This window comes from Balaenoptera ricei, chromosome 14, assembly GCF_028023285.1.
Source record: "Balaenoptera ricei isolate mBalRic1 chromosome 14, mBalRic1.hap2, whole genome shotgun sequence".
In the NCBI taxonomy this organism is placed as follows: domain Eukaryota; kingdom Metazoa; phylum Chordata; class Mammalia; order Artiodactyla; family Balaenopteridae; genus Balaenoptera; species Balaenoptera ricei.
The window spans coordinates 27,126,877-27,152,436 of record NC_082652.1 but is presented as its reverse complement, the minus strand read 5'-3'; the positions used below and the strand labels follow the sequence as shown (position 1 = coordinate 27,152,436).

Here is a 25,560-nt window from a genome sequence, read left to right as displayed (position 1 = left end):
AGGAAATGGGGGAGAGAATGCACCCCTGGTAAGGACTGGAACAGTTGGGGACAGGCATGACTGCCATTGCCAGGGACGGGGGACATAAAGAAGGAAGAGAGACCACCACCTGGTGGTCCAGTGACTAGGACTCCATGCTTCCATTGCAGGGGACATGGGTTCTATCCCTGGTCTGGGAACTAAGATCCGCAAGCTGAGAGGCTCAGCCAAAAAGAAAAAAAAAAAGAAGAAGGAAGAGCTGGGAAACCAGTTCATGGTGAGGAGTAATGGGGGTCATTTTGGAAAGGTAATATGCGACAACATGCTGGTGCACTTTGAACGGTGGAATTTGGGCTAAATTTGGCCCTGGGGAGAATAGCAGACTGGGGGAGGGGGCTGCCAGCATGTAGACAAGAGAGGACAAAAGCTGCAGGAGACAGACAAAAGTGGAGGAAAAGATAGCGATGACATGGGAAAAATGTAAGATTTCTTTTGCCCCAACCCCTTCCCCGCCAAAAAGCTCCTGGAAGCTGGGGAGGGCCTGGATACCTGAGATAAAGGAGCTATTTGAGCCACATCACTCGGATGCTAACAGAAAGGGGAGCTCCAGGAGGCAAAAGGACGTAGGGACATCTGGGTCACATGTGGTATGTAGTCTCAGTGACTAAGAGTAGGTGGGAGAGTAATGCCTTTACCTAAATCAAGCAATGCAGAAGGGGCCAGTTTAGGGGAAAACAATGGTCTCCCAACTTCTTAGTCTGTTCCTCTGTGTACCAACCAGAGCAACCAGAGGCTTCATCTCTCTCTGGCCACTCAGCCCTTCCTGTCCCTGGAATTCTTTCTTGCAAACAGTTTGGTGCTTTATCTTTTATTTATTTAGTTTTAAAATATTTATTTTTTTAATTTATTTATTTGGCTGCACCAGGTCTTGGTTGTGGCACACGGGATCTTCACTGCGGCACGCAGGATCCTTAGTTGCGGCATGCGGGATCTAGCTCCCTGACCAGGGATCGAACCTGGGCCCCCTGCATTGGGAGTGCAGAGTCTTAACCACTGGACCACCAGGGAAGTCCCTTAATCTTTTATTTTTATGACAACTTGATTCACATACCATAATACTCACCAGCTTAAAATGTACAGTTCTGTGTTTTTTTTGTATCCACGTAATTGTGCAACCATCACCACTGTCTAATTTCAGAACATTTAATCACCCCAGAAAGAAAACCTGTACCTGTTAGCAGTCACTTCCCATCCCCCAACCCCCAACCCTCTGGAAACCATTAATCTACTCTTTGTCTCTATAGATTTGCCTATTCATACAAATAAAATCAGACAACATGTGGTCTTTTGTAACTGGCTTTCACTTAGCATAATGTTTTCAAGATTTATCTGTATGGTATCACCACTTTATTCTTTTTTTTTTTTTTTTGGCTGCACTGCGGGACACGTGGGATCCTACCCCGACCCGTGCCCCCTGCATTGGAAACGCGGAGCCTTAACCACTGGCCAGTGGTTTTCCAAAGCAGCTGCACCAACTTACCATTCCCACCAGCAGTGTACGAGGGTTCCAGTTATTCCATATTGTCTTCAACACTTATTATTATCTGACTTTTTGACAACAGCCATCCTAGGGGGTGCATCGCACTGTGGTTTTGGTTTGCATTTCCCTAAAGACTACTGATGTTAAGAATCTTTCCATGTGCTTATTGGACATTTGTATGTCTTCTTTGAAGAAATGTCTATTCAGATCCTTCGTGCATTTTTAAATTGGGCTATCTATCATTTTGTTGTTGAGTTGTGAGAGTTCTTTATATATTCTAGATACAATCCCCTTATCAGATATATGATTTGCAAAATTTTTCCTGTTCTGTGGATTTTAATCTTTTCCTTTTTTTTTTTTTTTGGCTGAGCCACACAGCTTTCAGGATCTTAGTTCCCTGACCAGGGACTGAACCCTGGCCACAGCAGTAAAAGCGCCGAGTCCTAACCACTGGACCACCAGGGAATTCCCTCTTTTAACTTTCTTGGTGGTATCCATTGAACACAAAAGTTTTTAATTTTGTTTTTATTTATTTATTTTTTTGGCCACACCGTGCAGCATGCAGGATCTTAGTTCCCCAACCAGGGATCAAACCTGTGCCCCCTGCAGTGGAAGCGCTGAGTCTCAGCTGGACCGCCAGAGAAGTCCCCAGTTTTTAATTTTGACGAATTCCAATTCATCTATATTTTTCTTAGGTTGCTTGAACTTTTGGTGTCATGTTTGTGAAACCGTTACCTGAAAACTGCATTTCCCCCTTGGTGGGTATCTAACAAAAGACAACACCAAGTCAAAGAGCTGGAGAAGGAAGGATTTATTACTTGCAGCAAGTAAGGAGAACACCAGGGTTACTTCCCAAAGCAGAGTCTCTCTGACCAGCAAAATTGAGGATGACTTAAGCTGAGGGTGCATACATGTTCATGAAGGGGCTTGAGCAGAGGAGAATTCAGCCTAGAATTGTGGCAAAGGTTGACAGAGTCCAGGCTCTAGCTGATTGGATCATGAGGGTCAGAAAAAGTCAACACCGTCATTCCTTAGGTTCCAGTTAGTCTGGTTATGTCAAGAAATTATGTCTGGTTCTCTTCCTTCAGGGACCTCCTACCCTATCTGCCTACAAAACCATTGCCTAATCCACAGTCATAAAGAGTTACTCCTATGTTTTCTTGTAAGAGTTTGTTTAGAGTTTAGCTAAACTACTAGATAACATTGTCTCGGGACCCATTTTGTGTGGCCAGGCAGCCTGCGGGGGTCTTGAACTGATAATAACCCCTCCCAAGAGTGCATGCCCTAGATAACAGCCTACAGACTCACAGGTAAATAATGTAAGTTCCTGATATGAATTCCTCAACTGTCCTCCTGATAAGCATTCTCTCCCACCTCCCAGGAATGGCCCCTTGTGTGATCCTCAGATAAGCTTGCCAGAACCCCACTCTTTTTGCTTTGAACTGACCAATCCAAACTCAGCCGGAAACCCCAAAGCACTCTACCTGCAGACCCTAATAAAAGCCTGTCCCCCAGGTCCTGCCATGCTTTCTGCCTGCACTATGCCTTAGCCTCCTGGTGTGGCCCCTCACAGTGTGTGGTGTACTTCTTCCAGAACCTGTAACAAATTTCTCTCTCAATTCCTTCCTGGTCTTTTGTGGATCAGAGATTCCTCACCCAACACCCTCAGGGCTCCACTTAACAAATGTTAATTTAACAAAGTCACAACAGCATTTTTATAGTTTCAGCTCTTATATTTAGGTCTTCGGTCAATTTTGAGTTAATTTTTGTATGTCATGTGAGGTAGGGGTCCAACTTCATTCATTTATTTGCATGAGGATACCCTGTTGTTCCAGACTATTCTTTGCCCCATTGAGTCGTTTTGGCACTCTTGTCAAAAATTGACTGGCCATCAGGAGAATAAGAAGACAAGCCACAGACTAGGAGAAAATATCTGCAAAAGACGTATCTGATAAACGACTGTTACCCAAAATATACAAAGAACACTTAAAACTCAACAATAAGAAAACCAGGGCTTCCTTGGTGGCACAGTGGTTAAGAATCCTCCTGCCAATGCAGGGGACACGGATTCAAGCCCTGGTCCGGGAAGATCCCACATGACACGGAGCAACTAAGCCTGTGCACCAAAATTACTGAGCCTGCACTCTAGAGCCTGTGTGCCACAACTACTGAAGCCCCCGTGCCTAGAGCCTGTGCTCCGCAACAAGAGAAGCCACCGCAATGAGAAGACTGTACACCGCAACGAAGAGTAGCCCCTGTTCACCGCAACCAGAGAAAAGCCCGTGCACAGCAACGAAGACCCAACATAGCCAAAAATAAAATAAATAAGTTAAAAAAAAAAGAAAAGAAAACCAACAGCCCAATTAAAAATGGGCAAAAGAAAAAAAAAAATGGGCAAAAGAACTGAACAGACACCTCACCAAAGAAGATATACAAATGGCAAATAAGAATATCAAAAGATGTTCAACATCATATGTCCTTAGAGAATTGCAAATTAAAACAACAGTGAGAGGGCTTCCCTGGTGGCGCAGTGGTTGAGAATCTGCCTGCCAATGCAGGGGACACGGGTTCGAGCCCTGGTCTGGAAAGATCCCACATGCCGCGGAGCAACTAGGCCCGTGAGCCACAACTACTGAGCCTGCGCGTCTGGAGCCTGTGCTCTGCAACAAAAGAGGCCGCGATAGTGCGAGGCCCGTGCACCGCGATGAAGAGTGACCCCCACTCGCCACAACTAGAGAAAGCCCTTGCACAGAAATGAAGACCCAACACAGCCAAAAGTAAATAAATTAATTAATTAATTTAAAAAAAACAAAAAAAACAAAACAACAGTGAGATACCACAACACACCTATTAGAATGGCCAAAATCCAATACATTGACAACAACAAATGCTGGTGAGGATGTGGAGCAACAGGAACTCTCAGTCAGTGCTGGTGGGAACACAGAACATTCTGGTGGGCTACCTTGGAAGACAGTTTGGTGATTTTTCACAAAACTAAACATATTCTTATCATATGATTCAGTAATCACACTCCTTGGTATTCACCCAAAAGAGTTGAAAACTTACTTCTGCACAAAAACCTGCACATGGATGTTTATAGCAGATTTATTCATACTTACCAAACTTGGAAGCAACCAAAATGTCCTTCAGGGGAATTCCCTGGTGGTCCAGTGGTTAGGACTCCACACTCTCACTGCCGAGGGCCTCAGTTCAACCCCTGGTTGGGGAACTAAAATCCCACAAGCCGCTCAGCACGGCCAAAAAAAAAAAAAAATGTCCTTCAGTAGGTGAATGGGTAAATAAACTGTTGTACATCCAGACAAGAAATATTAGCACTAAAAAGAAATGAGCTATCAAGCCATGAAAAGACATATGACCAAAAAAAAAAAAGGACATAAGACAACCTTAAACTCATACACTCGTATCTGAAAAGGTTACATACTGTATGATTCCAACTGCATGACATTCTGGAAAAGGCAAAACTGTGGAGCCAATAAAAAGATCAGTGGTTGCCAGAGGTTAGTGGGGAAGGAGGGATGAATAGGTGATGCACAGAGGATTTTTACAGTGCTGAAACAATTCTGCATGATACTGTAATGGTGTATATGTGTCATTATACATTCTTCAAAACCCATAGCATGTACGTGACCGAGAGTGAACCCTGATGTAAACTGTGGACTGGAGGTGATAATAATGTGTCAATGTAGGTTCATCGATTACACCCAGTGTACCAATCTGGCAGAGGATGTTGATAGTGGAGGAGGCTGTGCATGTGTAGGGGCGGGGGTATGTGGGAACTCCACCTTTTGTTTAATTTTCCTGCAAACGTAAAACTGCTCTAAAAAATAAAGTCTATTTTTTTAAATCAAAAGGCCATAAACTGGCCATAAATTTAAATTGGCTATAAATTTGTAAAAGTTAACTGGACGGGGCTTCCGTGGTGGCTCAGTGGTTAAGAATCCACCTGCCAATGCAGGGGACACGGGTTCGAGCCCTGGTCCGGGAAGATCCCACATGCCGCAGAGCAACTAAGCCCGTGTGCCACAACTACTGAGCCTGTGCTCTAGAGCCCACAAGCCACAACTACTGAGCCTGGGTGCCACAACTACTGAAGCCTGCGTGCCTAGAGCCTGTGCTCTGCAATGAGAAGCCACCGCAATGAGAAGCCCGCGCACCGCAATAAAGACCCAGTGCAGCCAAAAGTAAATAAAATAAATAAATTTATTTAAAAAAAAGTTAACTGGACATATTTTTGGACTCTCAATCCTATTTCACTGAACTGTATGTCTATCCTTATTTCAATAACACACTTTTTTTGTTTTAATATTTATTTATTTGGCTGCACCGGGTCTTAGTTGCAACACATGGGATCTCCATTGCTGCGTGCAGGATCTTCGTTGTGGCATGCGGGATCTTTTGGTCCCGGCGTGCAGAATCTTTAGTTGCGGCATGTGGGATCTAGTTCCGTGACCAGGGATCGAACCCAGGCCCCCTGCATTGGGAGTGCGGAGTCTTAGCCACTGGGCCACCAGGGAAGTCCCTGTAACACACTGTCTTGATTACTGTAGCTTTGTAGTCAGTTTAGAAATAAGGAAGTGTGAGTCCTCCAACTTTGTTCATTTTCAAAATTGTTTTGGCTATTCTGGGTCCCTTGCATCTCCATATGATCTTTAGGATCAGCTTGATAATTTCTGCAAAATAGGCAGTTGGGATCTTGATAGGGATTGCACTGAATATGCAGACCAATCTGGGGAATATACTGCCATCTTGACCATATGAAGTCTTCTAGTCCATGAACATGGGTTGTGTTTCCGCTTGTTTAGGTCTTCTTTAATTTTTTTCAATGATGTTTAGCACATTTTCATGTACAAGTCTTGCATTTCTTTTGTTAAATTTATTCTAAGTATGTTTAAAAATAAATTTATTATTTTTGATGCTATGTAAGCAGAATTGTTTTCTTAATTTCATTTCTGAATAGTTCATTGCTAGTGTATAGAAATGTAATTGATATTTATTTATTTATTTATTTATTTATTTATTTATTTATTTATGGTTGTGTTGAGTCTTTGCTGCTGTACGCGGGCTTTCTCTGGTTGCGGTGAGCGGGGGCTACTCTTCGTTGCAGTGCGCGGCTTCTCATTGCGGTGGCTTCTCTCATTGAGGAGCATGGGCTCTAGGCACGCAGGCTTCAGTAGTTGTGGCATGCAGGCTCAGTAGTTGTGGCTCGCGGGCTCTAGAGCACAGGCTCAGTAGTTGTGGCACACGGGCTTAGTTGCTCTGTGGCATGCGGGATCTTCCCAGACCAGGGATCGAACCCGTGTCTCCTGCATTGGCAGGCAGATTCTTTTTTTTTTTTTTTAATGGCACATCCATCAACGGAGTCTTCCCAGGCTATTATTATTTATTTATTTATTTATTTATGACTGTGTTGAGTCTTCGTTTCTGTGCGAGGGCTTTCTCCAGTTGCAGCAAGTGGGGACCACTCTTCATCGCGGTGCGCGGGCCTCTCACCATCGCGGCCTCTCTTGTGGCGGAGCACAGGCTCCAGACGCGCAGGCTCAGTAATTGTGGCTCACGGGCCCAGTTGCTCCGTGGCATGTGGGATCCTCCCAGACCAGGGCTCGAACCCGTGTCCCCTGCATTGGCAGGCAGATCCCCAACCACTGCGCCACCAGGGAAGCCCCTGGCAGGCAGATTCTTAACCACTGTGCCACCAGGGAAGTCCCTGAAATTGATTTTTTTATATCAATCTTCAATCCTGTACCTTTGCTAAACTTGCTTATTAGTTGTAGTATCTGTGTGTGTGTGAATACTTTAGGATTTTCTATACATAGGGTCATGTCATCTGTGACTAGAGACAGTTTTCCTTCTTCCTATCTGGATTCCTTTTATTTCATTTTCTCACCAAATTGCCATGGCTAGAACCTCCAGTAAAATGTTGAATACAAGTGGTATTCAACATTCAATACAAGTGAGAGCGTACATCCTTATATTCCTGATGGGAAGGGGACGCTTTCAGTCTTTCACCATTAAGTATAGCAGCCGAAGGTTTTTCATAGATGGTCTTTATCAGGTTGAGGACAGTCCTTCGATTCCTAGTTTGTTGAATATTTTTTCTGTCTGTTGCGATGATCATGTGGTTTTCGTCCTTTATTAGTATGGTGTATTACATTGATTGATTTTATTTTATTTATTTATTTATTTATTTGGTTGCACCAGATCTTAGTTGAGGCTCCCGGGCTCCCTAGTTGTGGCATGCGAACTCTTAGTTGCGGCATGCATGTGGGATCTAGTTCCCTGACCAGGGATTGAACCCAGGCTCCCTGCATTGGGAGCATGGAGTCTTGTCCACTGTGCCACCAGGGAAGTCCCTACATTGATTGATTTTCATATGTTAAATCAATTTTGCATTCCTGGGATAAATCTCACTTGCTCCTTTTTTATACTTTCCTGGATTCGATTTGCTAGTATTTTGTTGATAAATTCTGTGTCTATATTCTCTCTCTCTCTCTCTCTCTCTGTTTTTTGACCGAGCCCCCAGCATGTGAAACCTTAGTTCCCCTACCAGGGATCGAACCCATGCCCCCTGCAGGAAGCACAGAGTCCTAACCACTGGATGGCCAGGGAATTCCCATCTATATTCTTTTTAATAAGTTTATTTATTTATTTTTATTTTTGGCTGTGTTGGGTCTTTGTTACTGCTCACGGGCTTTCTCTAGTTGAGGCAAGCGGGGGCTACTCTTCGTGCAGTGTGCGGGCTTCTCATTGTCATAGCTTCTCTTGTTGCAGAGCATCGGCTCTAGAGCACACGCTCAGTAGTTATGGCACACGGGCTTATCTGCTCCGCGGCATGTGGGATCTTCCTGGGCCAGGGATCAAACCCATGTCCCCTGCATTGGCAGGCGGATTCTTAACCATCGTGCCACCAGGGAAGCCCCCCATCTATATTCTTAAGGGATATTGAGCTGTACTTTTCTTGTGATGTCTTTGTTGGGTTTGGTGTCAGGATAGTCCTGGCCTTGTAGAACGAGTTGGGAAGTGTTCCCTCCTTCTTCTTCCTTTATTTTTTGGTGCTTTATTTTCACTGCATTCTCCTGGTGCTCCTCTGTGTAACTGCCTTGCTCACAGGGGTCCCAGCCATACCCTTGGAAGTTTACAGTTCACTGCGTCAATTGCGCTTGGCGTCAAATATCCATTGGGTGTTAGTGCCTATGGTAAGAGTGTTTCTCTGGGTAGATACAAAGTCAGTGCCATGAAGCACTGCACACCACCTCTCAAGGGGTCATCGGTAAGGCCTCTCGGGACCTCCTGTTACAAAACTGCCCAACCCTCTTGGTTTGAAATGCATTTTTCTGGATTTTTGTGGAGGCATTTCAGAACAAGGAACACCTGCTCAGTTCTGTTGAGGCCACATGGGAGAAAAGCGAGGGGGACATCTTCCCTGCAGGAAGTGGGACCCCATCTGAAAAGCTCCTCAAGACATTATCAGCCAAATAACAGAAGGAAGCAAGGGGGCTGGCTAAGGCAGAGTGCTCCAAGTGGCACCATCTTACCAGGGAGTCCACCATCCTGTCACAAGCCCACTGAACCAGATAGGTGGCAGGTGCCCTTAAAATCCTATTCCACAAACCACATATAAACCTGAAAACACGTACAAAGTTCTGGGAGAAAAGGCTATCCATTTTGGTTTTGGTTTGCTTGGATGGATTGTCATCATTCTGCTGTGAACAAGTAAACACCCTGTCACACCCACCTTTTCATTTTCAAAGAAGTGGCAAGAGCAGGACAAAGACCCCTCAGTCCCAGGAATAAACATGCCTTGTCATGTGATGGGACGCGGGGACTGTCCATGATGTAGGGCCAGGCATGGTGTAGGTGCTCAGTACACCGTGCCTCTCACTGACATCCATGAGTGGGGGGCTGCTGTGGGGTCCCCCAGGGTCCTCCTGGCCTGATGCAGGTGCTCCTTGGCTAGGAGGGGCCCGAGGGGCATCCTGGGCTAGAGGGCTGTGCGTTGTCTCCAGGAGACTGCTTCCTCTTTTGGAGACATTGTCTGGAACAAGAAGCTCAGAACAGCCAGCGTGCATTCTGCCAATTCACAGGACATTCCTAAGCCAAGCACTCTTTCGTCAATGTGTGAGGTGGCTCCCTGCCATCCCACTGTGCGGGGGAGGTCAGGACTGTCCAGGGCCACTCAGCCAGACCTCTACCCTCAGCTTACCAGGGCCTGCCTGACTCCTGCGCCCCCACACCCCCAGAGTTGGGGGTGGCTGGATGGTGCCCAGTGGGGTGGAGTGCACATGTGGGGAGGAGGGATCAAGGAGGGTGTCTGCCCCAGTGGAACGCGGGTGGGCTCCAGACCCCCACCCCCAGACCTGGACCTTAACTTGCACCTGGCTTCGAGGCCACTCTGGTGGCCTGGGCTTCCTTATCTGTGAAGCAGACACAGTGATAGGGCATCCCTAGGACCTGGTGAGTTAAGAGGGGGTGGGCTACTGGGTGTTTGTGACAGCGAGGTGGGGCCTGGTGCTGGGTCTGGCGCCCTGGGGGTTGGGGCGGGCTCTGTGCGCAGACCTCACCCGCAGGCGGGGCAGGCTCAGCGCGCAGAGCGGCAGCGACAGCGACGGCAGTGGCAGTGGCGACGGTAGGTGGGTTGCAGAGTCCTGCGGAAACAGATTCAGGCCCAGGAGGAGGCGAAGGTTCAGGTACCTGGGGACAGGGTGAGGCGAAACTGGCTCCAGGGGCGGCGGCGGCATGTTGGGGCCGGCAGTGCAGCGCCAAGCCCGGGGATCCGGCGCCACACCCAGGGCGCCCCAGCTCGCGTCAGGTGCGCTGTTCCTCCAGTCCGGTGGGGCGGGGAAGGGGGGAACCGCAATGTCTGGGGCCAGGTGGCCGCCTGGGCTACGCCCAGGGCTGCAGCTCTGCTCCTGTTCCGCGTCCTGGAGGCCTGGCCCAGCTCCCGGAAAGCCTCGGGTTTCCACCTCGCTCTGGGATCCCAGATCACAGAGGCTTGGCTCCCAGCCATGCTCCCTGGGGCTGCCCCCTCCTCACCCTCAGGGTCCACCCCCACCCCCACCAACAGGCCCAGATTCGGCTCCACCATGGAGCCCCTGAGGCAGAGAGGGCCTCCCACCCACCCCTGTCCCAGCCCTGCCCTCCAGCAAGCCAGTGTTAAGCACGCTCACTACCCCTGGGTGGGATCAGAGGGAGGACGGAAGGCTGGGCAGCCTGTCACTCCCCTCTGGCCCTGGTAGGTGCCAGCAGCCAGCTTGGTGCTCCTCTCAGCTGCCTGCAATGGCTTCAGGACTGCCCAGCACTGCCGGCCTGGCGCGCTTCTGCCAGAAGCTGAAACGGCTGAAGCCGCTGGAGGAGGCCACCATGGAGACATCGCTGCAGCGCTGCCTGTCTGCACTGGACCTAACCCTGCTGGGAGTGGGGGCCATGGTGGGCTCAGGCCTCTATGTGCTCACCGGCACTGTGGCCAAGGAAATAACCGGCCCGGCCGTGATCGTGTCCTTCACTGTGGCCGCCATGGCCTCCCTGCTGGCGGCCCTGTGTTACGCGGAGTTTGGGGCACGCGTGCCCCGCACAGGCTCTGCCTACCTGTTCACCTACGTGTCCATGGGCGAGCTGTGGGCCTTCCTCATCGGCTGGAACCTGGTGCTCGAGTACGTCATAGCTGGTGCTGCTGTGGCCCGCGCCTGGAGCGGCTACCTGGACGCCATGTTCGACCACCACATCCGCAACTTCACCGAGGCCCATGTGGGCATCTGGCAGGTGCCCCTCCTGGCCAGATATCCTGACTTCCTGGCTGCCGGCATCCTACTTTTGGCCTCCACCTTCGTCTCCTGCGGAGCCCGTGTCTCCTCCTGGCTCAACCACACCTTATCTGCCATCAGCATGGTCGTCATCCTCTTCATCATCATCCTGGGGTTCGTCCTTGCCCGCTCACACAACTGGGGCAAGGAGGAGGGTGGCTTTGCGCCCTTCGGCTTCTCCGGTATCATGTCCGGCACCGCGACCTGCTTCTACGCCTTCGTGGGCTTTGACGTCATTGCCGCCTCTAGTGAGGAGGCCCGGAACCCGAAGCGAGCTGTGCCCCTGGCCATTGCCATCTCGCTTGGCCTCGCGGCCAGCGCCTACATCCTGGTCTCCACTGTGCTCACCCTCATGGTGCCCTGGCACAGCCTGGACCCTAATTCAGCACTCGCTGATGCTTTCTACCAGCGGGGCTACAGCTGGGCTGGCTACCTCGTGGCGACTGGCTCCATCTGCGGTAAGTGGGGTCCTGCCCTGGCCTCCTGGGGAACACATCTCCAGCTGGGCCTCAGTTTTACCAGTTGTATAATGGACGTGGGAAAGGGCTAATTATTAGACTCCACCCAGGCTTGTTAGCAGAGACCTACTCACCCTGCTCCCCATTTTACATGGTATGTCGGTCTGGGCGTTTGCTTCTGTGTTCTTTCTTGGACAGAGGTACTCAGCCTTCACCAGATTCCCCAATGGCCTGTGACCTAAACTGAGGTGTCCCACTCCTGGGTTGGGGGAGTGACAATCCTGCGCCCCACAGGCACTCAGGCTCACTCTGAGAACCCAGACAGACTCATGCGCATGCTCCCGAGGTGCCCCAGCCATGGCCCCTGGGGTGCCTATGTGCCGTGCTGACCAGCCCCCGCCCTCTGCTGCAGCCATGACCACTGTCCTGCTCAACGGTCTCTTCTGCCTTCCCCGCATCATCTACGCCATGGCCGCCGATGGGCTCTTCTTCCAGGCATTTGCCTACGTGCACCCCCGGACACAGGTGCCTCTGGTAGGCATCCTGGTGTTCGGGGTTCTCACGGCTTTGGTGGCGCTGCTGCTGGACCTCGAGGCATTGGTCCAGTTCCTGTCCATCGGCACACTGCTGGCCTACAGCTTCGTGGCCATCAGCATTATCGTGCTGCGATTCCAGAAGGCCCCTCTGTCCAGTTCCCCAAGCCCAGCCAGCCCCCGCCCTGCGGCCAAGGAGTACAACTCCTTCTCAGACCACATAGAGCTGGTGGGCACCGAGCAGGTTCCAGCCCCCGAGCCTGGGCAGCTGCGGCCAGCCCTGAGGCCCTACTTGGGCTTCCTGGATAGGTGCAGCCCTGGAGTGGCCGTGGCTTCAGCGATCTGCGTCCTGGTGGCCTCAGCCATCACCCTGGGCTGCGTGCTGATCTTCGGGGACTCAGCCCTGCACCTCCCTCGCTGGGGCTACATCCTGCTGCTTCTGCTCTGCGGCATCATGTTTCTGCTCAGTCTCCTTGTCCTGGGAGCCCACCAGCAGCAACGCCAGCAGGACACCTTCCAGGTACCTCCCTCCACTCCCAACACCCACTTGCTCTCAGCCCACCAGCTCCCTTCTCCCCCGCATCCTCCGCTGCAGCGAGATGACCACGGCTCACAGGCTGGGGAGGTAGCATGCACATCCACCTGTGTCCGCGAGCGGGCCCTGGTCTCCAGAATCTCCAGAGGCAGAGAAAGGCTCTGAGGCCTCTAGAGCAGTTGGGCCCTGGGCCAGCAGCCTCCCCTGCAGCCCAGCCCAGCCCTACCCTTGCCCCTTCAGATCCCCATGGTGCCCCTGATTCCAGCCCTGAGCATTCTCCTCAACATCTGCCTCATGCTGAAGCTGAGCTACCTGACCTGGGTGCGCTTCTCCATCTGGCTGCTGATCGGTGAGTGGGGAGCCAGGCTGGTGTCCTGGGCCGGCTGCAGAAGGAGGGTGAGGAGGGCAAGCAGGGCTGGGACCTGCCGTTCATGCTCGCACCACCCCTGCAGGACTCTTGGTATATTTCGGCTACGGCATCTGGCACAGCAAGGAGAACCAGCGGGAGCTGCCGGGGGTGACCATCACACGCTATGTGGTTTTCCCTAGCGGCAGCCTGGAGGAGACAGTGCAGGTCGTGCAGCCCCCCAGCCAGGCGCCAGCCCAGGAGCCCAGCAGTCCATGAGAGCTGCCTGCCCTCCATCCAAGGCAGCTCCGGTTTGCGGGCCTGCCCATGCTAGGGGGTCCTTTGGACTGTAGTTCAGGGGCCGAGCTTCGAGTCTTTGGAGCCGGTGTAGCCAGCGCTGGTGTGGTGGACTCTTTGCGCAGTGCCTTCCAGTTTATGACCAACTCCAGGAACCTGGGCAGGTGGGGTAGGACGGGTGGGGAAGAAGCCCCAGCCTCAGGGATCCATGATAATAACTGCTTAGCCAGCCATGTGGCCTGTGTTGTGTCCATTGTTCTTTGTGGCACTGAGTCCTCACCTGTCCCCAGGAACCACGCGATTGTCCCCAGTGCAAAGCAAAGGTGCAGAAGTTCTGCAAGGGGGAGATGCCAGCCCTGGGACAGCCCTGAGTCGAGGACACTCAGGCCAGTGCCCTCTGCCCTGCTCAGAAGACACTATACATACACCCATATGCACCAGGTACAGAGGGGCAGTGTCAGGTTCCCCTCCTCTGGAGGACGGGTACAGACAGAAGTGCCCGGGCCCCAAGGAGGCCACCTAGAAAGGGCAGCAGAGTTCGGGGTCCCCGTGGTTTCTCCAGAGCATGGCATGTGCCTGAGGCCTGCCTGGGGAGGCAGAGGCACACCCACACAGGCACACACACAGCTTCAAGCACATATCCACATGCCTGCGCGGCTACGCTGGGGTGCACACTGTGTGCAGACTGAGGCAGCAGCTGTTTCCAAGCTCAGACCCTGGTGCTGCTCTCCAGCTGCCCCAGGGGATGGGTGCGCAAGAGCCTGAACCTGCCCCAAGTGCCTTCCAGCCCCCCTGGTCCTTGGGGTGGGGTCCCCAGGCCCACCCTGCACTGCCCACTGGTCTCCCAGGTGGTGCTGCGCCCACCACAGGCACCACTAGCTCCTGTCTCTGCCTGTAAGAAGCATGCAGGAAGCTGCTGTCGACAGGCTTTACTCCCGGACCCTGAAGCCATACATCAGCTTTCTTTGGGCCCCGTACATGGGACCCCGCCCCGGTAAAGACCTCAGGGCCATGTTCTCTCACCCTGACCTTTGTGGCCTGCCTCCCCAGGGACACTGCTCTGGGGATTGAGAGGCAGCAGGGACCCCAAGGCTTTGCTGAGGCTCCAGATGCCAGATGGTTCCAGATGCTAGCCCAGCCTGAACCCCAACCCTGCCCTCCCCAGCTGGCCCATGTCACTGCCCCGGCAAGCGGCCAGCATGCCTGGTCACCGGGCCCCGTGAGAAAGCAGCCCCTCGCCTCCCAGGTGGGCACTCCCAAACCCCTGCCGCTGCCCTGGAGCCAAGACAGGGTCAGACCCCTGCAGCCAGTACCTCCCTCCCAGCTGTAGGCTCCCTGCCGCATGGGGAGTTCTCCAGCGGGCAGGACTCAGACCCTGTGAGGATGTCACAGCCAGATCCAGGCCAGCCTGCCGGGGCCTCTGGAATTTGTTTGGGGCATTCCTTCTGGCCACTGGGCTCCACTCGAAGCGAAGGACAGGGCCTCATTCGAGCAGTTGCCTCGGGCTGGTTCTTAGGTGTGTGACCTTGGGTAGCAGTGAATTCCAGATATACATTCTCCCCACCCCCACAAGTTCCAGGAGGTTGGGCTGGGTGTCACCAAGGAGCACACAGACGGTCCCAAAGGACCCAGTGACCACTGGCTCAGCTTCTCCATCCTCTTCTCCCAATCCCAGCCCTCCACAGTCTGAGGGCCACCACTGGGAAGGGCTGGTGCATGCGCCATTGCCGGGTCCTAGTGGGTTGGGTCATCTGCCTGCCCCAATATGAATTCCATGGATGACTCCCCAAACTGGGTGGGGACGAGCCCCAGGCACCCAGCACCAGAGCAGCAGAGACAGCCCTCTTGTCAGACCTCTTTCTACCCTGCTCTAGACTATGGCAGCACAGACCCTGGAACAGCGCTGAGAGGGTGGGGGCTCTACCTACAATGGGGGTGCTGCCGGGGGAGAGGGCTGGAGTCTGCACGGCCAGTGGAGGGTCTGTGCTGACCACTGGTGAGTGGCCGCTGCTGGAAGCCCTGGTGACAGAGCTGGGAGAGAGTTCTCCAGACACAGCTGGAGCCCTTGTGACCAGAGCCCTGGGACATGTTCTGCTGCAGGTCTCTGTGCAATAGCGGCTTTTGCTGCTCCCTGGGCAGCACCCTGCCGAGGCCAGAGTCAGGGTAGGGACAGTGTGCCTGGGAGTTTAAGGATGGAATTCTCCCACTCCCTGCCCTGGTCCTGCTGGGGCTCCATCCATGAGGTTCCCAAGGCGAGGCCCCTCCCTTCCCAGCCCCGACCCCCGACAGCAGGGAACAGGCCTCAGGAATGGGCCAGCAAGCGGGGGCCAGGGCCAAGGCTTTGGTGTCCAGCTCCTGGTAGCAGCCCTGGCCGTTGGTACAGGCGCTGGGCCCCCTCTAAGGAGCCTGGGCAGCCAGGTACAGGGGTGCAGATGCCGGTTTTGTCTGCTCAGGGCTGGCAGTCACCTTTGGAGCTTTTGCCTGCAGATGAGGACAGCAGGTCAGGGCTCAGGCCGACGTTCCCCAGAAGTGTAGCAGAGCCCAGGGGCCAGGCAGGCCGGCAGCTTACCTCCTCATACTTGGTCCTCCAGTAGAAATGAGCTTCTCCATCCACGTACAACAGCAGCAGGTCACAGAGGAAGGTGATCTGGGAGAGACAGGACTGACCTGTGTCCCGGCCCCCAACCCGCCCTCCCGCCACCTCCCCAGACCTCCCCGCAACTAGACCTAACATCACGGGGCTCGGCTGTGCCATTGGATGGGCCTGGGCCCATGTTCACCGAAGCCAGAGGGAGCCCACTTTAGCCAGACTCACCACGCCCAGCCCAGCTGCTCCTGTGCCCAGAGTGATGAATGCGGGGATGAGCCCGAACTTCCCTGCCTGAGAGACCTGGGTGAGCCTCTAAGCCGTGCCTGTCACCCCCCCCCCCACCCTCCCCTGCCCACCTACCCGCCCAGTGACGAGGATGTCAAAACGGATCCCGTAGAGCTTTAGCAGACTCCGGGCCTCCACACCCGAGGCCTCCCACCAGTGAGTGGCCGTCCTGGGGGCAGGAGAGAGTCTGGTGGCCTGTTCTGCCTGCTTCCCGGCCAGGCTGGCCCTCCCAGGCCTCCATCTTACTCACCCACTGACTCCACAAACCCCCAGCCCTAACCTGAGTCCTGGGTTGTTTGCTGAGGATACAGGGAAAGAGCAAGCAGGACCCGCCTCTCAGGAGCTCCCTGCCTGCTGAGGGGATGGGGCAGAGAGGTCTCTAAATAGACACCTGCAGTTGGGGCGGGGGGAGCTGGGGGGCAGGCCCAGGGCTGTGAGGGTCCAGAGGGGGGAGCTCACTCTCCCCTGAGAACCAGGGAAGGCTTTCTGCAGTGGGGGACACGCAGGTTGGTTTTCCAGGGATCAGGAAGGAGTTCTAGACAAAGCAGCACCAGCGAGAGCACAGAGCTAAGGGGAGCACAGCATGGGTGGGGGCCAGCTCCACATAGCTGCAAAGGGCAGGGGAGGTCAGTGAAACCAGTCCAGGCAAGGTCCGCTCGTGTGTGTCTGTGCGCGAGCGCACACGCGCGTGTGCTCGCGTGTGTGTGCATGCAAGTGACGAGGGGACATGAGGTGGCAGAAAGATAGGATCCCACTGGGCAGCAGCAGGGGAAGGTCTGCTTGGGAGACTCAAAGGCATGAGAATAAATGCAATGCAAGTTCCTTGAGTACACCCTGGATTGGAAAATAAAAAGATTTCGGACTATTATTGGCACAATTGGGGACATTTAAATATTAGATTCATTCTGCCAATGTTAAATTTCTTGAATGTGACAACAGGACAGCGGTCACTTGGGAAAGGTCCTTATTCTCAGGACACCCTGGGGAGGGGTGAGTGTCTGCCGGACATCTGCTTGTTACTTTCAAATGGTTTGGTTAGAAATCTATCTAAATATATCCAGCTCAGTCTAGAGAGGAGAGAGAAAGCAAACGTGTCAAAATGGTCAAAACAAAACAAAACAAAAAACCCTGGTGAACCCAGATGACAGCTATATGGGTGTTCACGGTACTAATCTTTGAACTTTTCTATAGATTTTTGTAAATTTTTTGATAAAACCTTAAGGGAAAAGTAAAAAAGAAAGCCCCCTGTGCAGTGGAGGGAGGTGCTGGAGGCAGGATGGGGGAGGAGGGGCTGGGGGAGGGGTCCCAGCAGCAGCAGGGGGTGTGGGGTGGAGGGGGTAGGGCTCAGGAGGGAGGCTGGATGGAACCTGTGTTGGGGGTCGTGGAGCTGAGACCACCTCCTTCCCTTGGGCCCCCCTCCCACACACAGCGGGCATCCAGAGTTCTGGGAGGGGTGGTCTGCCCTGGCCGCCACAGGAGGACAGGCAGACGAGAACCTGGCTCGGAGCAGGTGGGCAGTGGGGGCTGCACCTGAAGTTGTAGGTCCACTCCTGCAGCTGGAAAGAGTAGTGGGGCCAGCAGTCAGAGCCCCTGGAGTCCAGGTCGCAGTTCCAGTGGACGTGGACGCCCATGGCACCGCCCTGCACACAGCACAGCACTGCTCCACCGGCTTGGGGCCCAGGGCCCTCTCCCAGCCCTCCCAGAACCCTGCCCCCTCCACAGACCCACCAGCAGCGCCAGGTCCTCAAAGACCCCTCCAGCTGCGGCCACGAGGTCCCCGATACGGAACACAGGGCAGGAGGGGCTGGAGCACGGGTCGTAGCGGCAGCGCTTGAAATATGCTGGGTCCTGGGTGTCCAAGGCATTGGACCTGAGAGGGGCGGGCAGGGGTCAGGCCAGGCAGGGGACACGGAGGGTCTTCGGCCAGCCAGGACCCCCCCACCTTACTTGGAGAAGTTAAACTTGCTGAAGGTGACGGTGTTTTTGATGAACAGCGTGAAGTTCTCGGCCTGGACCAGCAGGGGCTTCCTGCGGGGCGGGGGGTGGGGGCGGGGGGGGGGGAGGTGAGTGGCAGGCTCTGTGGTCCTGGAGCAGGGGTGGAGGATGGAGGGGAGACTTACACGGGCACAGCACCACTCTCCACTGGGCACCAGCCCCGGATCTCACAGGTCCTGTGGGTCCCGTTGAACACTACGCACTGGCCCGTTTTTATGCCTTGAAAATGCAAGACAAACTCCAGGCCCTCAAATCTCCATGGGGCCTGGGGAGGGGTGGGGAGGGGGCCGTTGACAGAGAGATGCAGAGGCACCACGTGCACTGGTGAGCCACCCAGGGTCCCACCAGGCCCCCAGAGCCCCCACTCCAGTGGAAGCACTGCAAGGTGGGGGTTGGGGGGGCCGGTTACCGTGGCTGTGGGTCCCTGTCTCCCCTTCAGGACAGTCCTGGTCGGCCCAGCAGCTAGCCAGCGGGATGGAGGGGTGCTAGGGGTGAGAGAGCAGACTTGCCAAGGGATGCCTCCTCCGTGACCTGCCCTGCAGTCCACAGGGACACGCCCCTCCCTGCCTTAGCCCCTCAGGGATCCCTGAGTTTGGGGGCACAAGAGAAAGCTGGAGGGTGCAAATGAAAGGGGGGGGGGGCGAACAGCCCCGGCTGGGTAGGGGTGCGATTGCTGTATTCCAAGGCCGAGCAAGACTCCTGCCCTGCTACTTCTGCAGGGGGCAGAAGTGGTTCATCCAGGGGGACTTCCCTGGTGGCGCAGTGGATAAGACTCTGCGCTCCCAATGCAGGGGGCCCAGGTTCAATCCCTGGTCAGGGAACTAGATCCCACATGCCGCAACTAAGAGTTGGAATGTCTCAACTAAGGAGCTGGCGAGCCGCAACTAAGGAGACCGCCTGCCGCAACTAAGACCCCACACAACCAAATAAATAAATAAATATTAAAAAAAAAAAAGAAGTGGTTCATCCAGGCCCAGCTCCTCTGGTCCAATTCAGAGGACAGAACAGGGAAGATGGCAGGACGGTGGGGAAGGTGAGTTCATGCCCAGGCGGAGGCGCTGGGGGCCGACCAAGGGGGCGGCCCTGGTGGGAGGGGCCTGGGAAGTACACAGGCTCCTCTCTTTCCAGCTGGTTCTTCTGTAAAACAGGGACATAGGTGCCTGCACACAGCGACAGAGTTCTGGGGATCAGCCAAGAGGGGAAGGTGGTGAGCTTTCCGGGGGTCCCAGGCCCCGAAAGGAAGGCACAGCCTCACGGACGCAGTTCTGTAGTTCTGTCCCGGCTGAGGCTTGACGCTGCTGCCAGGGGCAGCAGGGGGGACACAGCATCCGGTGGTAAGAAGGGCTCAGGGGCTCTGAGCAAATGTGATTAGAGGGCAGAGGACAGTGTGGAGCCACCTGCTCTGCCTTGCTGTCCCTACCTGCGTCCTGAATCTGCCCCTCTTCTCCACCCTGGCTGGGCCACCATCTCCTTTGTCCAGACCCCATGGTGACCAACATGGGTCCCCATCTCAGCCTCATCCTCCTCCATCCAGCAGCCCGAATCGTCCCTCCCAAGGCACAGAAGATGAAGCGCCCCTCCCCTGAGCCCCTCTGCGCCCCCCATGCTCCTGTGATCAAGCTCAGCTCCACAGCAGGGCTCTTGGGGCCCTGATATCTTGGGCTCCACCCTTCCCACTCCAGTCCAAATAGAGGCTCCAACCCCACTGAGCAGCAGGTGACCCCAGAGGTGCCTCACCCCATACAGCAGGGGCCTTTGCCCACGCAGCCCCCTCTGCCTGGACAGCCTCAAGATCCTGACTGAGCCTCTGAGTCCAGTGGGAAACCCTTCCTGAGGCCCTGGGCTGGCAGGGGAGGTGCCTCCCTGGGGCTCCCAGCTGCAGCCTCTGCCCCTGTCACAGGACCTGGCATTGTGGCTGGGCCGTCTGTGCAGAAGCTCCTTGGCGTATGCGGGCTGGACTTCTGCAGCCCCGGGGGAGGCTCAGCAGGTTTCTGAAGCTCTAACACTACAGGAAGCACAGTGGGTGTGCTGGGAGGGACCAGATGACCAGGACCCTCAGAGGAGCTGCTCTCAGGAAGCCGGGTGGTCAGATCTGGTGGTCAGTTTCATGGGACAAGCCAGAAGCCGGGACACAGGGCAAAGAGGAATCCCATGGATTCCAGAAAATGCAGAACCATGGCCCCAGAAAAATTTCAGGACAGTCCACACACTGAACAATAAATAGGCGTCATCTGAGCATTTGGAAAGGGAAGGACATCGTGCGTTTGCCCAGTGCACACACATCACCTCCTCTGAGGATGGGGCCGACCAGGGACATGTGACATCCCCAGCAACTGTGGTGGGACCAACAACCAGGACTTAGGGGCAGGGACCACACAGTTACTCTCCAGCCCAGCAAGCGATTAACTTTTAGCCTCGATTAAAGAAAGATGTCACCATGGAGGTAGGCTTCCAAGGCTATGTCCTGGTTCCTGACTGTTCAAACAAAATCCACAGCTAGGAAACTGTACACTTAAAAATGGTTAAGATGGTAAATTCTATGTTACATGCATGTTATCACAATTTTAAAAATTGGAAAAAAATCCACAGCTGGAGAGAAGAGTCAGTGGGCTCTGTGACAGAGGCTGGATCCCTGGGACATCCCTAGGCAAGGGGAAAAGGTGAGATTTCAGGGGGAGGATCTGCATTTCTGGATAAGAAATGGATCTGAAGATGGCAGGAGACGGGCTTGACCACAGTTGTAGTGAAAAGTACCCAGAGACCATAAGGGACACTGAGCACAGCATAAGCAGGAGTGTGTTGTTTGTGCACAAAAATGGAAGCTGCCCAGCACACGTTAATAGAGGCTGTGCGTAGAAAAGGGCTTGCCTGGTTTGTTTTTTTCTGGGGGGCTGCACTGGGTCTTCGTTGCTGCGTGCTGGCTTTCTCTAGTTGTGTCGCGCGGGGGCTACTCTTCATTGTGGGGCATGGGCTTCTCATTGTGGTGGCTTCTCTTGTTGCAGAGCATGGACTCTAGGCAAGTGGGCTTCAGCAGTTGTGGCGCGTGGGCTCAGTAGTTGTGGCGCAGGGACTTAGTTGCTCCACAGCATGTGGGACCAAGGATCGAACCCGTGTCCCCTGCATTGGCAGGTGGATACTTAACCACTGCACCACCAGGGAAGTCCCCCAGCTTGCCTCTTGCTATTATAAGAGCCCACCTGAGCACTGTGCCCCGTTCTGGGTGTTACCCTGACAACCTCCAGAGTGCCCAGAGTGCCAGAGATCAGGATGGGGAGGGGCCTGGACACCTCACGGGGGACAGCAGCAAGAGATTCTGGAACTAGGGACCCACTGGGAAGCCCTCAGGCAGTCTTACCTCTGGGCATCTGCCCTGAACTTGTTCTGGCGTCACAAGGAAATTGGTCACCAAGAAGAACACGTTTTCTCCCTAGAAGACAAGTGTCAGGGTTGGTCTCTGCTCCCTGCTCCCATCGGGAGATGCCAGAAGCCAGCAGCTTGGCTTGTGCGGGAAGGGGCCCTGGCCCCATCGGGTCATCAGCCCTGAGCCCCAGGAAAACGCTCTCCAGTGAGGCAAGGGAGGCAGAGGTGGGAGGTTGGCTGGGCTGCTGGCCATTTCTGAGCCCATGTCTGCCTCTCACGTTCACTTAGTTGCTCAACCAGAATTTTCCAAGAGCCTCCTGCTTCCAGGCACTGAAGATCCAGGCTAGTGGGGAGGTGTGCCCCTCACTGCAGGCATGGCCAGGGGCCAGGGGAGCCGGACGTAAGCTCTGTCTGGACAAAAGATGACTGGCACCGGGCTTCCCTGGTGGCACAGTGGTTGGGAATCTGCCTGCCAATGCAGGGGACACGGGTTCGAGCCCTGGTCTGGGAAGATCCCACATGCCGCGGAGCGGCTGGGCCCATGAGCCACAATTACTGAGCCTGCGCGTCTGGAGCCTGTGCTCCGCAACAAGAGAGGCCGCGACAGTGAGAGGCCTGCGCACCGCGATGAAGAGTGGCCCCCGCTTGCCACAACTAGAGAAAGCCCTCGCACAGAAAACGAAGACCCAACACAGCCAAAAATAAATAAATAAATACATTAATTAATTAATTAAAAAAAAAAAATGACTGGCACCTGTGTGCTGCACACGAGAGCTCAGCGGGTGTGGGGGATGCATGCCCAGGAAGGGGAGACAAGGGCTGGGCAGAGGCAGAGGCAGTGGGTGCGGTGGTGGTCAGGATCTAGAGGGGCTCGGTGGCCACCATCATGAAAGGAAGCTTCCTAAGGGTCAAAGGTAAGGGCTGGCAGGCTCAGCCTGGCTGCCGCATGGGGACCCACCAGAAGACCTCAGCCATCCAGGGATGGCGTGAGCAGTCGTGAAAGCTGTTAAGAAATGGAATGAACAGGAGGGAGGGATGGTAAAGCATCCAGCAGGTCCAGCCTCGGCACTGGTGGATGTCATTGGATGACAAAAGGCCACACTGGGAGAGGGAGATGATTTCTCTTTGGATGTGGCGGGTGTGCACCCAGGAGGCAGCTGTGCTCAGGGCAGGTGGTCACCGGATTTAGAATTTGGGCATCAGCAGGACAGAGGAGGAAACTGAGGTTGTGGACAATTGGGTGGAAGGATAAGTTGCCGGAAATGCAGCATGGGAGGGGCAGAGGAGGAGCACTCGACAGCAGTGTTCCAGGTCAGAGAGGAGGCGTCCAGGAAGCTCCAGGTCCTGGCACCCTGCACCCCTCCCACCCCACCCTCAAGCTCAAACCTTGAGCTCCTAGACACTCCTCTCCTTTCCAGATGCAGACTTTTAATTTATTTTTTTCTGTTCCATTATGGTTTATTACAGGATACTGAATATAGTTCCCTGTGCTATACAGTAGGACCTTGTTGTTTATCCATCCTGTATATAATAGTTTGCATCTGCTAATTCCAAACTCCCAATCCATCCCTCCCTCCCCCACTACCTTCCCCCTTGGCAACCACAAGTCTGTTCTCTATGTCTGTGAGTCTGTTTCTGTTTCATAGGTAAGTTCATCTGTGTCATACTTTAGATTCCATACATAAGTGGTATCATATGGTATTTGTCTGTCTCTGCCTGACTTACTTCACTTAGTATGATCCTCTTTAGGTCCATCCATGTACCTGCAAATGGCATTATTTCATTCTTTTTTATGGCTGAGAAATATCCCATTGTATACATGTACCACATCTTCTTTATCTATTCCAGATGCAGACTTTGTAAATGCATCCCTCTGGCCTGGCTTCCCGACACATCGCCTCCTCCACACGGAAACCTCTTACACATCCCTGAAAGCCTTGTCCAGACACCACTCCTCTGTAAGGCCCTTCCCGAGCGTGGCCCTCTGACAGCATCAGCACCCCCTCTGGCATCACATGCCTCTCTCGCACACACTTGGTGCAGGGGTGGTATCAGAGGTGCCAGTACCTGGCAGCAGCACCAAGTCACCCACCTGTGGCGGCTTCACGAAGTCAGCCACATCCCACAGCCGGTTCCCCAGCTCCTTGATCTGGGTTACAGAAACCCCTTTGAGTTTGGTGATGACAGAAATCTGGGGGTCCAGGTCCTGCTCCTGGTAGCCTTTTTTGGCGAGGAGGGCCCACCTGAGGAGGCAACAGGCGGTATGGTATGTCCCCGGCACACAGCAGATCTGGGACCACCTGCTCAGTCTCTCCCCCCATACCCTCCAGGCTCCCAGGCCAGCATTCGGGGGCCCCACCTCCTCCCCACCTCATTTCCCACACCAAACACCCTGCACAGGCCAGAGGCTCCGGCCATGCATAGGAGAGCCAGTACCCTCACCAGGCACCCATGGGCTTGGAGATGCCCACCACCACCTCCTTCATCAGCCAATCCCCTCCCCCTGCCCCGCCTAGATCCAGCTTCCTCTTTAAAGACTACCCCGACCCAGCTTAAACTGGTGGTCTCTACTGGGGGCCTTAGTGCTTCAGCTCTCACAAGTGTCAGGGACTACCTCCTGCCGGCCAGGGGCCTCCTGCGCAGGGATGGGGGCCCATCCTGCTCTGTGCCCAAGCCCAACATGGGGCTGGGAACAAGGCACAGGAAAGGATGCAGGTGGGCACCCAAGCACACATCCTGCTCTTACACCCCACTGGCCTCTAGACAGATGGAGAGCCTTCCTTCTGCCCACCTCCTGCCCTGCTCCACGACCACCAGCCCAGCCCCTGAAGAGTCAGACCCTCATCCCTCAGCCCAGCAGGACCAGCCGTGATCCCTCCGGCTAGCACGCCCAGGAGCCGTTCTCTTACCCCACCACGTAGACCATGACCCCCAGCTGCAGCAACCTCTGCAAGGCGCCCACCCGCCAGTTCCGGGTCTTCACGTATTTTTCCGTTTTGTAATCCAGAAGCCCCCAGCCCACCACGGCCCCTGGGGAGCCCATGCTCCCAGATCCTGTCAGCGGCTGGGGCGCGTGAGTCAGCACAGCAACTGCAGCCACAGCTGGACGGGAGGTAAAGCAGGCGCCAAGCCGGGCCAGGCCAGCAGCTATTAAAGGGACACTCCGGACAGGATTCAGCCTCCACCTCCCAGGCCCAACCCCCAGTTGCCCTGGGCCTCCTGTCCGCTTCAGACTCCCTCTGCTGGGCCCCGGGCACGCAGAGAGGAGCAGTCTTTGTCCACTGTCCTCTGGCCTCACCTCCTTGGGGTGATGACAGGTGGGGTAGGTATTGTGAGAGGGCGGCATGGGCCAGCAGGAGCCCAGAGGAGGACAAGGAAAGCTTCAGGAAGAAGCAACCTCTGAACTGACACTTGCTGATCTTAAGTTCAACAAGCAGCATTGGGGAGGAATGTTCTCGGTGGAGGGAGCAACATATGCGACACTAGAGCGTGTGAGAGCTGTGACCCACAGAATGGGAGCGTGACCCTGGCTCCAGAGAGGAGGTGGCCAGGCCCTGCAAGGTCCCCCAGACTCCTCTGCGACGCCCCCGAGGAGCTGCCCCACCCCCAGGCTCTGGAGTGGAAAGGGGGCGATGCTGGAGCCGCCTAGGGCGACGGGAAGACAAGCCCGCCATGCGCCAATCGGTCCTGGCTGCGAGCGGGTCAAAGTCAGCCCGGGCCCGCAGCGTTGTCCGCAGCAACCAACAACTCGGGGTCGCCTGGGCAACTGCCGCCCGGGAGGCTCTCTATTGGCTGTAGCGGACGCCTGTTCGCCAGGCGTCGCA

At 54.6% G+C, this 25,560-nt stretch overlaps 2 protein-coding genes and 1 non-coding gene across 3 annotated transcripts; 1 reads left to right on the top strand and 2 right to left on the bottom strand.

Moving 5' to 3' along the window:
* Positions 1-974: 974 nt before the first annotated feature.
* On the bottom strand, positions 975-1,047 carry TRNAG-CCC (transfer RNA glycine (anticodon CCC)). Its single transcript has one exon. It is a non-coding gene; the product is annotated as a tRNA-Gly (tRNA).
* Positions 1,048-10,798: 9,751 nt separating this feature from the next.
* Positions 10,799-13,737, top strand: SLC7A4 (solute carrier family 7 member 4). The gene is made up of 4 exons (XM_059894449.1): positions 10,799-11,795; positions 12,208-12,848; positions 13,104-13,212; positions 13,316-13,737. The coding sequence occupies exons 1-4, from the start codon at positions 10,814-10,816 to the stop codon at positions 13,486-13,488; spliced, it is 1,905 nt and encodes a 634-aa protein (XP_059750432.1). The 5' UTR covers positions 10,799-10,813; the 3' UTR covers positions 13,489-13,737.
* A 955-nt stretch (positions 13,738-14,692) lies between these two features.
* P2RX6 (purinergic receptor P2X 6) lies at positions 14,693-24,797 on the bottom strand. The gene is made up of 12 exons (XM_059894013.1): positions 24,646-24,797; positions 23,829-23,979; positions 21,732-21,803; positions 18,786-18,861; positions 18,502-18,595; positions 18,329-18,409; positions 18,110-18,251; positions 17,912-18,021; positions 16,457-16,550; positions 16,322-16,387; positions 16,076-16,153; positions 14,693-15,987 (listed from the first exon to the last, which is right to left on the bottom strand). The coding sequence occupies exons 1-12, from the start codon at positions 24,777-24,779 to the stop codon at positions 15,904-15,906; spliced, it is 1,182 nt and encodes a 393-aa protein (XP_059749996.1). The 5' UTR covers positions 24,780-24,797; the 3' UTR covers positions 14,693-15,903.
* Between the last annotated feature and the right edge of the window lie 763 nt (positions 24,798-25,560).

Excerpts from the sequence above, each read along its gene's own strand:
- SLC7A4 (XM_059894449.1), top strand. The coding sequence starts at position 10,814 with ATGGCTTCAGGACTGCCCAGCACTGCCGGCCTGGCGCGCTTCTGCCAG. Across the intron at positions 11,796-12,207 it reads GGCGACTGGCTCCATCTGCG|CCATGACCACTGTCCTGCTC; the intron begins GTAAGTGGGGTC and ends CCTCTGCTGCAG. Across the intron at positions 12,849-13,103 it reads GCCAGCAGGACACCTTCCAG|ATCCCCATGGTGCCCCTGAT; the intron begins GTACCTCCCTCC and ends TTGCCCCTTCAG.
- P2RX6 (XM_059894013.1), bottom strand. The coding sequence starts at position 24,779 with ATGGGCTCCCCAGGGGCCGTGGTGGGCTGGGGGCTTCTGGATTACAAA. Across the intron at positions 18,410-18,501 it reads GAGAGTGGTGCTGTGCCCGT|GAAGCCCCTGCTGGTCCAGG; the intron begins GTAAGTCTCCCC and ends CCCGCCCCGCAG. Across the intron at positions 16,388-16,456 it reads ACATCCTCGTCACTGGGCGG|GCAGGGAAGTTCGGGCTCAT; the intron begins GTAGGTGGGCAG and ends CAGGTCTCTCAG.